The sequence below is a fragment of the Oratosquilla oratoria genome, chromosome 17 (assembly GCF_046742065.1).
Source record: "Oratosquilla oratoria isolate Oo_2021 chromosome 17, ASM4674206v1, whole genome shotgun sequence".
NCBI lineage: Eukaryota > Metazoa > Arthropoda > Malacostraca > Stomatopoda > Squillidae > Oratosquilla > Oratosquilla oratoria.
Genome location: NC_134793.1, coordinates 19,141,588 through 19,155,248, shown reverse-complemented (window position 1 = coordinate 19,155,248; position 13,661 = coordinate 19,141,588). Strand labels below are relative to the sequence as shown.

Here is a 13,661-nt window from a genome sequence, read left to right as displayed (position 1 = left end):
TCAACAACGAAAATGTTCAGTTCTGAATGCACTCACATCTGCATGATTATCCGATGACGAGACCAGGTTAGCTAGGTCAACATGAAAATGGAATTCCTGATATTTGAGCTGAAGTAGTTGTCATGGATGCAGAAAGTCACTATGAGTACAATGCAATTTGAATTATCCATCTAGCTGTCCTAGTTCTCTAGATATTGCATTTTGAAGGGAAAATCGGGCCGAAACGTGCGGTCTTACTAATCGCCGATCAAGCGTAAACAATGACGGTTTTTACTGACAGGCACAATTTTATATAAGAATTTAGCATATGGTTGCATTATTTGACCTATTTTCTTTAGAATGTGTGATTTCCATGTAATTTAATCAAAGAATTACGTTTTTATCCTCTGTAAAACTACCCACCACAGCTACGAATACCGTCAAATTACATGAAAATCACACAATTTAAAGAAAATAGTTTGAATAATTCAACTATATGCAATCTATTACACTAATAACACAACAGTAACAAACTTAATAGTGTAGCTTGATCCATACCACCAATGATCATAGATAGCGGGCAGGACGAATCGTAGCTGTGGTCCGTAATATTACGGAGGATAAAAACGTAACTTCTCTTTGATCATATTACATGAAAATCACACATTTTAAAGAAAATAGTTCAAATAATTAAACTATAAGTCTATTACACTAATAACATAATAGTAAGAAACTTAATAGAGTGAAGTTTGATTCATACCACCAGTGATCATAGATAAGATGGCGTGATGGACGTTGATGTTGTTATCCGATAATCCACCGATTTCTCAACGCTGCCTTTATTTTGGTATTAGAATAATCCGCGAGACTAGTAGTTTTCGTTCATTTTGGTCAGTTGTCAATACACTGAATTTATTTAGTTCATTTTTTACACTGAAACATAAACCAATTTTCGATTTACTGCTGAATGCAAGCCGCCATGTTTATCTTATATTTTTATGTACCGACATGTAACTGATGATGTAATTGTTTGGAATTTACTACGATCGTAGTAAATACACTCGCATAACATTTGTATGAATGAAATTTCCCGCGGTATGTAAATTTGGCCGTTTGCATGGCGTGCGCATAAAATGACGCGCTATTGTGCTCGTCATCGACGGTGGCGCCTCTGGTGGTGTTTGACCTACCTAACCAGGTGCGTCTTATGTCAGGTGCGCCTTATGTAAGGACGGGGAATAGCAAATTACGGGTGCGCCTTATGGTCCGAAAAATACAGTACATCCTAATGATGTCATGGAGTGAGAGCTGTAATACCCAGAATGCAATGCCTACTCATGATTTCACATATAGAATCAAGAAAAATGCAGATAAACGAAAATTAATATTCAATAAATTCCTGGCCTTACAGCAGTGGGTGGAAGACTGGGATGACCCTTCAAGGAGCTAAGATGAAAGGGAGGAAAATGTGGGAGTGGAATAGGTGGGAATAAGTACGGTACATGCATTTTGACTTGGCTACCTCACTTACAAGGGGGGATAAGCCCTTGATATATAGATGGGTAAATCAAACCGTCACCCCCAAGGTGCTATCATAAGAAAAAAAAAAAAAAAAAAAAAAAAAAAAATTGGACAAGTGTGGTATAGGTGTATACTTTGATTTGGTCACTGCCCCTATATGGAAAGGCCAACAGACATTCACCTTTTGAAAAATCTCTGCTCCTTGTGTATGAACGGCCATCCCACTGTCTGGATCAGAAGTGCAACAAGACAAAAGATAGATTTATCATCATCAACCCTTCACCCCCGTGGTGCCATGATAGGAGGGGTGAACTCAATTCGTTATGATGTTGGTGTAAGCTTTGACTCAGCCTTTCCTTATAAAGGGGAAGGGTGTGTACTTCGAAGGCTACAAAGACTTCCATTATCACAGATTGACTTTATTTGAATAGACAAAGACATAAGTAAGACAAATGTACAATAAACAAATGCTGCGCAAAACAAGGTATATTTTTTGTAATTTTTTTTATATTAATTTACATCAATCAGGTACTGAACTGATTTGAAACAATACAGGTATTCTTGTTACCACACTGCCTGATAAAGACATCACTTTCTCCCTTTGCCATCATGAGACCCACTAACACTCAGATAAAAATTGTGTAATATAACACCTACTTTCAGTGCAACAACAGAGCAGGTGTGACTGCTGAACATCCAATGACATTTTACATTCATTTAATCTTTGCACACCAGAGAAACAAGGTTGTCCTGTAGTGAGGGAATGTCACATGACGAAGGCATCGCTGACATTGTTTCTTTTACGTTTCTCACCAGCATGGATCTCATTATCATTTAAGAATGATCACATCACTGTGACCTGGGCATGAGGCAATGCAGCAAAATCCCTTCAGGCTGTGTCAAACTATCCTCCACACACGAAAATTAAAAAAAAAAAAAAAAAAAAAAAAAATGGAACACATAGGAGGAATACAAGGGAACCTACTAAAATGGATGGAGGACTTCCTGACTGGAAGAATGATGAGAGTAGTGCTCATAGAAAAATATTCAGATTGGAAAGAGGTGATCAGTGGAGTACCGCAAGGATCTGTATTGGCACCAATAATGTTTGCTATTTATGTGAATGATATGGACAAGGATGTGAAATGTTACATTAGCTTCTTTGCAGATGACGCCAAACTGTTAAGGAAAGTAGAAACTGATAAAGACTGTAAGCACTGCAGGAAGACCTGAATAAGGTATGGAACTGGAGTCAGAAATGGGAAGTGGACTTTACTACTAAGAAGTGTAGCATAATGGAGTTTGGAAAAAGCAAAAATAGAATATCAGGAATATATACAATTGGAACCAAGGAGGTAAAGAAGGTAGGATCCGAAAAAGATTTGGGGGCAATTTTCACAAATGACTTGTCATATGATAAACAGATTAACAAAATTGTTGGGGAGGCTTACAACTTGCTAAAATCAATAAAAGTGGCATTTGCATACTTGGACGAAGACATAATAAAAAAAATATTGGTTACATTGTGGTCACCCAGTAACAAAAATATAAAGAAAATAGAAACAATCCAGAGAGCAGCAACAAAAATGGCATCTGCACTTGCAAACCTATCATATGAGGAGAGATTGGCTGAACTGGAGTTACCGACGCTGGAGCAGAGAAGAGAGAGAGGTGACCTACTAACCATTTACAGAATCATGAAAGGCACAGAGATACTTGATAGAGAGGACTTACTAAACTAGGACAAGAGAAACACAAGAGGACAAAATCTAGTATTATCATAGATGCTGTTTTCATTCCCACACCAAGAGTTCAAGGTTGATGAGAATGGAATGAAAGCAGTGTCATTGCATATGCAACTTGGCAGTGAGATAATTATTTCTACATAAATTGTACTTGCATAGGTGAATATATCACTGGGAAAACCTCCCTGGAAACCCAATCCCAATTTCCACTGAACTCTATGAGTCACTTAGACCAAACAAAGTACTCATTTCTATTTGATGTCATATCTGCCTGCCTACATGCAGGATCAGTCCATGATCTCCACATGCTTCATGCGTTTTGATTTCTTAATCACTTCACAGCAAGAAGCAGACATATTCATCCAATGGCATTTTATCAACACTAAATAAATAAGCAAATAATAAATAACTAAAATAATTAACAAATATTTTTATGTGGAGCAAGTGGAGATACCCATGCATTTTCATAGTGTATGAAAAATAGGTACTACCACCAGGGAGTAATAGTGAAAATAAAGATGCTATGGCGAAGATAATGAACTTCCTTAGCATGATAACCATGCTTTTGGATGAATGCTTTTTGACACATCAAAACCAACTTCAAAAAATGTAATTAAGTGAAAGGGTTAAATAAGAATTTCTTTAATGCCTGCTAGTGATGTCTCCCAGGTTCAATAGAATAGTCTGGTATTCACAAAAATAAAATCTTTTGAGTACATCACTAACAAAAGGGGGAAGGGGGGAGGCTAGGAACTATAACCTCTTAAACAATGTTGTCTCCTATATTCAATAAAATTATCTAGTAGTTGCCAGAATAAAATAGAGTATGCTGTGACCAACAATGGACACTTAAACAAGATGTTCATGTAGTATGGATGTCAGCGGTTCATCACCTCTCTGTCCATCTCCAAAGCCCAACAATAGCCTCACCTCCACCCTGAGGACCTGCTCTTTGGGGTTGCCATTTGGTCTCTAAACAGGACCCAAAATTTCTATCTACTTTCACATTTACCCAGGGCTTAGAAATTTACCTTACAAAGACAGGATTAAGCACCTTAACTTACGCTCTCTGGGAAGATGTAGAGTGCAGGATGACCTGATAGAGGTATTCAAATGGGTCAAAGATTATAACAAGGATGATGCAAACAGGGTCATTATATTATGACAACAGGGCAGGACTCATAGTAATGGATTTAATTTGGACAAATTTAGATTTAGGGATGACACAGTCAAGAACTGGTTTACCAATAGAGTGGAAAATACTTAGTAACCATGTAGTGAACAGTGAAAGTATTGGTTGTTTTAAGAGAAGGTTAGATAACCTTTTGTTACTAGAGTATAATAACCTTCAGCCTGCACATTAGCCATCTTACAGTGAAAATAAACAAGAACACATTCTAAAATCACTTACAACCATGGAATTTAGTTACTATCCATTTATGGGCCCAGTAGAGGGACCAAATGCCTGTTCCTTAGGACTGCACCTCTAGAGAGAGGTAAAAGGATTGGTGAGTTTTGTAAATGGGCAGAAGGGAGAGAGTTCTCTCTGTCATATATCTTGCAGGACAACCACTAGCAGATATCTGCCACTGGCCCCTTTCAAGTCAATGAACCTAACTAGTCTCTAATTTTCACTAATTCACAGTTCTTCCACAACTTCTTGTTTGATGATGCATCCCTCTATGCACCATTCCTTAACTTCTTTTCCATTACAATCTTCAGCTGGCATTCCACCTGGTTCCTCTTTCAATCTTTCATCAATCTCATGTTCTTCCTTCATAATATAATCAAGACTACTATCTACTTTGACATGAAATTCATCTTCATCCATAAGGGATTCATCAACATTCTTCTCCTTTACAACAACTTCATCCATGCCATCCATCTCCTCCTTCAAGAAATATTCACCAACATTGTGTTCTTTAATCACCAAATCATTACTATTAAGCTCCTCTTTGACAAAAGAAAAATCAACAACAGCACCTTCTTCACTGCAATCAGAGGCACCCCCATTACTAGTTCCCCTGGTCATTCTTCCTCTAGCTTTAGTTTCTCTTTGAACACCTATCTGTTTTGATTTTGACTTTTGCACCCTCTTTGAGCATTTGCCCTTGCTAGAATTACTACCAGGCCTTTCCCCGAGTTCCTGAACTGCCTGCTGCCCAGAATGGGGAGAGCACTTGAATGGAAGTGTACGGGTATGAACAGAGTCCCCAGACTCAGCAATTTTCCTTTTAGTGGTCATTTCAACCTGAAATATATGTAACATAATGTCAGGATTTACACCAAACCTATTGTTACAACCACTTTATAAAACTACTTCTTAAATGATGAACATTAAATTTATTTTCTAATTAACAAATTCTATTTTTTCTTTACCACCACTTAATTTATACATAAATGATCAAATTTCCAAGGAATCCAGAGAAAGAGGAGAAAGAAACAAATCTGGACAAGAGTTAGGTGATAAGATATACAAGGAATGATGATGGTGGCAGTTCAAATACACGTGTTAAAGGTTGTTGTTGTTGTTGTCGTTCCCTAGACTGTCTGTCCGAGCAGTCCCGTCTCCCCAAGGAAGGCCACAGCCGAAACTGGGTTTTCCCACAAATCCTTTATAGAGTGTATGTTGTGTTGTTTGCATGCATGATTGTGTATAATGCAGTCTTCCATTATGTGTTGTATGGTATGGGGTGAAGTGTTACATCCTGGGCAGCTGTTCACAACACGGTCGTCCAGCCTCTTCTGGTAGCTTAGAAGTGCTGGGTGGTGACCGCATCGCAGTCTGGCCAAGTGGACTCTGTCCTTACGTGGGAGAGAGGATTCAGAAGGGTGGATATCAGGGGGTCTGGCATGCAGCAGTGTGTTGTCTTTCAGTGTGTTAATGGAGCGGTGAGTGATATGATTATGAATATGTTTCCGGAGGCTGGTTTTTGGTGGTTGTGGAGGAAGAGAAGAGAGTATCTGTGAGTAATAAAGGTCTATGGGTGTAGTTTTAATGTTTCTTGGTGTGTGTGGGTGTTCTGCTATGTAGTGTAGCGGGTGTGATGTGTTTGTGGTGGCTGCAGCAAGTGTTTGTGTGCCTCTCATGTCGAGGTGGTCCTTGACTTTGAGGACTTTTGTTTCATGGTGTAAATGGTCTGTAGGTGATGTATTTGTGCAGCCTGTAATTGTTTTTAGGGCTTTGTTTTGTATGATTTGAAGGGTGTTGTGGTGTGTCTCACTGAGATTAGGAGCCCATGCAGGACTCGCATAATTCATCAGTGAGCGTATACATTGTTTGTATATTGTTATATTAGTTTCTTTGTTTTGTCCAAATGTTGTTCCAGTGATTGACTTAAGTGCGTTAAGTCTAGGTGTGCATTTGTTTTTTATGTTTGTGAGGTGTGTTAAAGGTAGTCTTACTTGCTCGTGAGCTTCCTTCTCTTCAATAGACATTTCTGTTGATGATTTTGTGGACCGTTTGAACCGTGATGAGACCACTCCATGATTGAGATGAGCCTTCATTGGATGATCTGGAAAATTAAAAAATTACTATCTAGTCTGTTTTTTGTATATATCATGAGCCATGCTGGGTAAAGTTGTATAATGACTAACAGCAAATGTGTGGAGTTCACAGTTTATTATTTGTTGGAACAACAATGACTGCTGCTCAATCAATAGTTGCCTCAAATTTCACTACATGGAAAACCTGCAGCCCCACAGTGGCTGACAACAGGCACTGGACATTTCTGCAGATCTCTCTGGGAAGAAATTTTGGACTGCTCTTTGTGTTACATTAGTGTGGGATCGTTCCTGTCACTGACTGAAGCAGTAAGAGAAGAGGGGCAGTTGCCTGTTGTCAGCTCTCCATGTGTGAAATGGTAAGAAATACAGCTGAAATTGACAAGAAAGATATCTTGGGGCCAGTCTGTAGACTAAGTGTCAGCCTCTTAGGGTGCAGCCACACTGCATGCATTTTAATGGGAGGGTAGAAGGTAGCAAGATGCCTAGCGGGTCTGGGGCAAGAACAAACACATGTTATCTAATGTCAGTGGCCATACAACATGGAGGTAATGGGTTCCCTTCAAGCTTATCCACTACCCTCCCCACTAAGTAAAACCATATGTCACGTTAAAATCTCTCAGTGGCTTATGGGGCATCAAGCCATCTGCACCTACACCAGCTCAGACATATACAGTGAAAAAAATAATAAGTGCTATTTTTCAGCAGAGGTGGGTGTAGAACCCTGCACATGAATGTTGGTGTCCTCAAAAAATGGTGGGATGATATATCTAAGTAATTATATATAACAGGTAAGTTATAAGTTGTGTTGACTTATCATTTGGTGTATCATGATTAGGTTATTATTTACTTATTAGTTAGGTCGCCTTTCTTTGATGGAGATTATCTTTTATATAGTTATTGAGCATGTAGTCCTGCCAACCTATCATATAGGTTGGCAGGGCTGACTGTAGGTAGGTAGGATGGTAGGGGTGGATGAACAGGTGGTCTAAGGTGTGTGAATACCTTGGATTTACCTGATTATAGTATACAAGAATTAAAAAAACACTTGTTGGGTCCTGTCTCCTTTTCTCTATTTTTCTAACATACCTACACTCAAATTGTGTTTGGGTGCTGGAGGTGTGCAATGGCAGTATATTTGGTGTTTAATCTTTTCAGTACAATTCATATTCTTGTAGACAGCATCAGCTGCTTGGCTATCTTCCATATTAGGGGGAAATAGAAAAGCCCTTTGTTATAGATATATCTGTTGGTAATCCTTCCCATATATTTGCCTTAATGAACCTCTTTGGGTGTGAAAAAAATATATAATGATAAATAATAAAGCTAAATAATAATACTTTATCAAAGCACTCGATTGAATAAGGATGCGGTACGGTAAGTAGGTCAAACACCACCAGAGGCGCCACCGTCGATGAGGAGCCCAACAGCGCGTCATTTTATGCGCACGCCATGCAAACGGCCAAATTTACATACCGCCGGATATTTCATTCATACAAATGTTATACGAGTGTATTTACTACGATCGTAGTAAATTTCAAACAATTACATCATCAGTTACATGTCGGTACATAAAAACATAAGATAAACATGGCGGCTTGCATTCAGCAGTAAATCGAAAATTGGTTTATGTTTCAGCGTAAAAAATGAGCTAAATAAATTTAGAGTGCGGGCAACTAACCAAAAATAACAAAAACTACAAGTCTCGTGGATTATTCTTATACTAAAATAAAGGCAGCGTAATACGGTAGAGCTGAGAAATCGGTGGTACTAATTAGTTTTTTATTCTATCGGGTCGGATTATCGGATAACAACATCAACATCCATCCCGCCATCTTATCAAACTTCACTCTATTAAGTTTCTTACTATTATGTTATTAGTGTAATAGACTTATAGTTGAATTATTTGAACTATTTTCTTTAAAATGTGTGATTTTCATGTAATTTGATCAAAGAGAAGTTACGTTTTTATCCTCCGTAATATTACGGACCACAGCTACGATTCGTCCTGCCCGCTATGATCACTGGTGGTATGGATCAAACTACACTATTAATTAAGTTTGTTACTATTGTGCTATTAGTGTAATAGCTTGCATATAGTTGAATTATTCAAACTATTTTCTTTAAAATGTGTGATTTTAATGTAATTTGACGGTATTCGTAGCTGTGGTGGGTAATTTTGCAAAGGATAGAAACGTAATTCTATGATCAAATTACATGGAAATCACACATCTTATAGAAAATAGGTCAAATAATGCAACCATATATTAATTTTTTATATAAAATTGTGCCTGTCAGTAAAAACCGTCATTGTTTACGTTTGATCGGCGATTAGTCAGACCGCACGTTTCGGCCCGATTTTCTGGGAAAAAATAGGCCCGATTTAATTCCATTCAAAATGCAATATCTCGAGAACTAGGACAGCTAGATGGATAATTCAAATTGCATTATACTCATAGCGACTTTTTGCATCCCATGAGAACTACTTTAGCTCAAATATCAGGAATTTCATTTTCATGTTGACCTAGCTAGGTGCGGTGGCGAGAAAGCAACGATATGCAGGCTGCCACTAGTTGTCTCTTGTGGACCTCCAACAGCGTGTGCGGAACCCACTTGCTCAGTTTGAACGTCTTACCTAGGCGGTGCAGGTGAAGTCTAACTGTTTCATCGGAAACGTTGAGCTGTCTTGCAAGTTCACCACACGTTAGACTACTGTCCTCTTCAATGGCCGCCTTCAGAACTCCGTCATTCAAGACCTGTGGTCGTCCACTGCGACGCTCATCACGGAGGGACAAATCTCCCGACTTGAATTTTTTAAACCAACGCCTTGCAGTACGTTCATTCATAGCACTATTCCCAAACGCTTGACATATGCGGCGACTTGATGCAGCAGCTGATAAGCCCACTTTGAAGTCGTAAAGCAAACAGCCCCGAACGAAATCTGTAGACACGTCCATCCGTATCCGCTGCTGTCCGGTGTATAACCGATAGGTGGGCACGGTGCGCGTTTTTATAACATGTGATGTTTCTACTTTCGGCTGTTCGAATTTGAAAACAATTGCTACCCCCATTGCATGTATATTTCAACTTCATTCAATGGCTAATCAAAAAACGGACAGAACTTTTTTGGTTACCTTAAATCTACAGCTAACTTTATGTTATGTTAGTAAAGAGAAAGTGTATCATCAATAAAATGTACTTAAAATGTACTTTTATTTAATTCCCTATGTCGATATATTTTGGTTCTAACAAATCATACAGAATAGGATGATCTCGCATCAATTCAGGAAGTTTGACATTATTTTTTCGAACTCGCAACACGCGTCCGACGTCCGTGAATAAATCAATAAATAGATAAATAAATAGATCATATCGGCGACGACAATACACAAATTCACGGAACGGAGACGGAACTGACACGAAGAGTCAAGATACGGTACTGCACCGGACAGGTGTGAATACAGCAGCCCAATTCAAAGCAACGACATTTTTTCACTTACACGGCTTTGATGAGTGTGAATCAGCCTTAGACGGAGGCCCACATGAAGATTTGCAGACACAACCCTCGCCCTCACCAAAGCCGACTTTTGAAAGAAATGTTGTTTCATCACCAATTAGTTCCTTGTACAAAGTAGCAAACTCTCCTTCAGTTTCTCTTTTCTTCCACGCTTCATGTACCCACTTTCCTTTTTTCATTTGCTGTTCTACCTCCTCTTCTTCATCAAGAATTATGGCAATCATTGCCAAGTCCACGTCTGTAAACATTGCCATCTTGGAAATCACTGACCTCGGTGTACGGCGTCACCACGGATATATGTGAATAGACACCACGGAAGCGACACGGATATCACTGACACGGTACTGATACGGCACTGATGTGTGAATCGACCTTTAAATGGTAATAGAGTGAATCATGCAGACATGAAAATTTAACATGAAACTTGCGATACTATCATACCATTCCATAGAAAAAATAATCTCACAAATGTAAGAAAGAAGTGAAAACTATATTTGCGTGATTCTGGAATAGAACTAATTTTTGGTTATGACCCACTAAGGAAAATTCAAATATTTGATTATGGCTAAGTCTATACATACCTTGCATTTCCGAATCAGCTGTTGCAGGGCGGGGGTTGGGTGGGGAGGAGCGGCAGATTTGAATAAGCTGGAAATAAGGGTTTGCCTTGCTTTTGTTTTCTTGGCCTCCAATATATCTCTGTAAACCTTGAAGGCTTGCTCAACATTATAGGCAACTGTTCCACTTCGTGCTGGGTTTGGGTCCCTTTCCTTTATTTTTTCGATTATTGCATCTACGCCAGATAACACCTCATGAAGTGTTGTGATGTCAAGGCCTCGCTGGGACGCATCATCATCAACGCCATGGAGAGCTCGTTCTTGTTCCAACTCCATCAGATCTTCATTGCTGAGTGGTTTATCATGGGACTGTAGCAATTCATTCACATCATCTTCATCCACCTCCTTGAAGCCAGCCATGTGTGAGACTCTGACGATGTCCTTAAAAATGGGTGCCACCTCACTAAATCCAATGAAGTCATCAGCTGGCTTGACACACTCGGGCCACAGTTTCTTCCAGCAGCCATTCATCGTTTTTCTGTCACCTCATTCCAGGCTGCACTGATATTGCCAATGGCCTTCTTGATATTATAATTGGCCCAGAACTGCTTGACTGTGGACTTGTCTGAGCTATCAGCCATGTTAACCAGCTGACTCTATGCGGCGCTGGTAATATGCCTTGAAAGTGGCGATCACACCTTGGTCCACGGGTTGGATGAGTGCTGTCGTGTTTCTGGGCAGAAACATCACCTCTATGTTGTCTGCCCAATTTTTCATGGTTGTTGGGTGGCCATTTCCAAATTTCCAAAAAGGACACTGCATATCGATGATTATCATATACAGTTGTATATACATATATATATAATATATATATATGTATATATATGTATATATATATATAAAAAGCTGAAAGTGAATCATATTTTTCACTTCTAATAAAACCGACAAAAGACAAATACCCGTATTTCTTACCAAGTTACAACACAAACAAAACCTAGTTGTATCCTCGCATTGATTGCCTGGAGGTTTATTTCTTTTTGTATTTCTGCCCTCTTTCTTTTCGGCATTTTCAGACTCCTTAACCTCATAAATTAATTACCAAACCACACTGCACCGTGGCCACATCAGGACTGCAGTCCAATTGTTGAGAAGTGAAACATGCAATCACACGTTTACAACATTGGTCTTGTGCAGTTCCTGTCTACTTCGGCTGCCGAGTTCCGACGTTGACCTTGGCCTGGGTACTCCCACATAAATTAATTGTACGGCATTATTGTATACCTAGGGTTATTTATTTATTTATCTATTCATTTATCTATTTATTTTTGTCACACCCCAAGAAAGGAGGACAAATGCATGTCCGGCGTGAGGTTGCGCGAGATGGAGGACAAAGTGCCCAAAAGGAGGATGTCAGGCCACCTACTTAGGGCATTGCCAACCAGCAGGAGGAAACAGTTGGTAATGTTTTCTTTGGCAGCATAGTCATGCAGTGCAGGGGACAAATAATTTGCAACATAATGCTGGTTCATAGAAGACATCATCCAGGCTTTCTTGTTGGGTCTATATATCACTGGGAGATATTCTTTCACAGACCCCTTAGGTGCCCTTGGGTTTTCACAGTGGTAGATCAGTAAAGGCTTGAGCTTCAGGTCCCCAGCTGCATTACCACCCAGCACTAGGGTTAATCTGTCTTTGGATGCTTTAAATCCTGGTGTTGTTTTCTCCTCTTTAGCAATAAAGGTTCTGGATGACATTTTCTTCCAATACAGGCCTGTCTCATTGTAGTTTATCACCTGTTTGGCACTGTAGCCACACTCTTCAATGTGTTTTTTTAGTGTTGGTATGAATGCTGCAGTGGCAGGCTCATCAGAACTTGTCTCATCTGTTACATGAAGTAAACCATACCTTTTTTTGAATTTATGCAGCCACCTATCACTGTATTGGCATTTGTAATCTAACTTAAGTCTTTCATGGAAATTTTTGGCCTAGGTCGTCACCATTTCACCAGAAATTTTCATTCCTTCAATGCGATGCTGTTGTATCCACTGCATCAAAGCTTTCTCTAAGTCTTCACTTTTATCGTGCCTCATAGTTTTACGTAAATCCATACTTTTTAATGTTGCACTTTTAGCATAATATTCCCTCAATTGTTTTTTTCTGTTTCTTCAAGTCATACACAGTGGAAGAACCGACATCGAAAAATTCACACAACTTACGCACCGATGTTCCTGAGTCTATCCTTCTCAAAAGGTCTATTTTTTCACTTATACTCAGCACTTTATTCTTTCTGTTTTAGCAGACTCACTAAGGGGTGTTCCGGGACGTTTGAGCGGCATATTTAAGAACAAAAATATATAATAATGTCCAAAAACTGAGCACAACACATGGGGCAGTGCAGCACCGATCACGACAATAACTATACCTAGCTTAGAATGTGGGCTGGCATGGCAGAGTGTGCGCCACCCCACCCATAGTGGTGGTTTGCCAAATTAAAGCCGAGTACTGGGAGCTTTTGCCATGTGATAGAATGTGGTAGAATTTGCTCTATTCGGACCAAGTATTGGGAGTTTCTGAGTAAAGAAATGCCGACTTTGGGAACTTGAACCTGTACTTCTTCATTGCTAATGTTGATGCTAGTTAATCTATTTCTCTTGTACCCATTAAAGATCTGGTCACACTTGGGTACCATATCTATACTCTCTTTTGTAAATACAGAGAGAAAATAGTTATTAAATGCCTCACTCATTTCTATCTCTGACTCTCTTAAGATATCTTTGTCAGATTTAATTGGGCCTATCCTTTTCTTATTTTTAGTTCTGTTGAGATGAAAGAAACCCT

General features: G+C 39.2%; 1 protein-coding gene across 2 annotated transcripts; it reads right to left on the bottom strand.

Annotated features, from left to right (window-relative positions):
* Positions 1–2,999: 2,999 nt before the first annotated feature.
* Positions 3,000–10,676, bottom strand: LOC143034476 (uncharacterized). 2 transcript variants are annotated; one of them, XM_076200578.1, is made up of 3 exons: positions 10,250–10,676; positions 6,651–6,760; positions 3,000–5,496 (listed from the first exon to the last, which is right to left on the bottom strand). In XM_076200578.1, exons 1-3 carry the CDS (start codon positions 10,518–10,520, stop codon positions 4,885–4,887), a joined length of 993 nt encoding a protein of 330 aa, XP_076056693.1. In that variant the 5' UTR covers positions 10,521–10,676; the 3' UTR covers positions 3,000–4,884. The 2 variants fall into 2 exon arrangements, with proteins under 2 accessions (XP_076056693.1, XP_076056692.1); XM_076200577.1 differs by lacking the exon at positions 10,250–10,676 and adding an exon at positions 9,385–10,242.
* Positions 10,677–13,661: the final 2,985 nt, after the last annotated feature.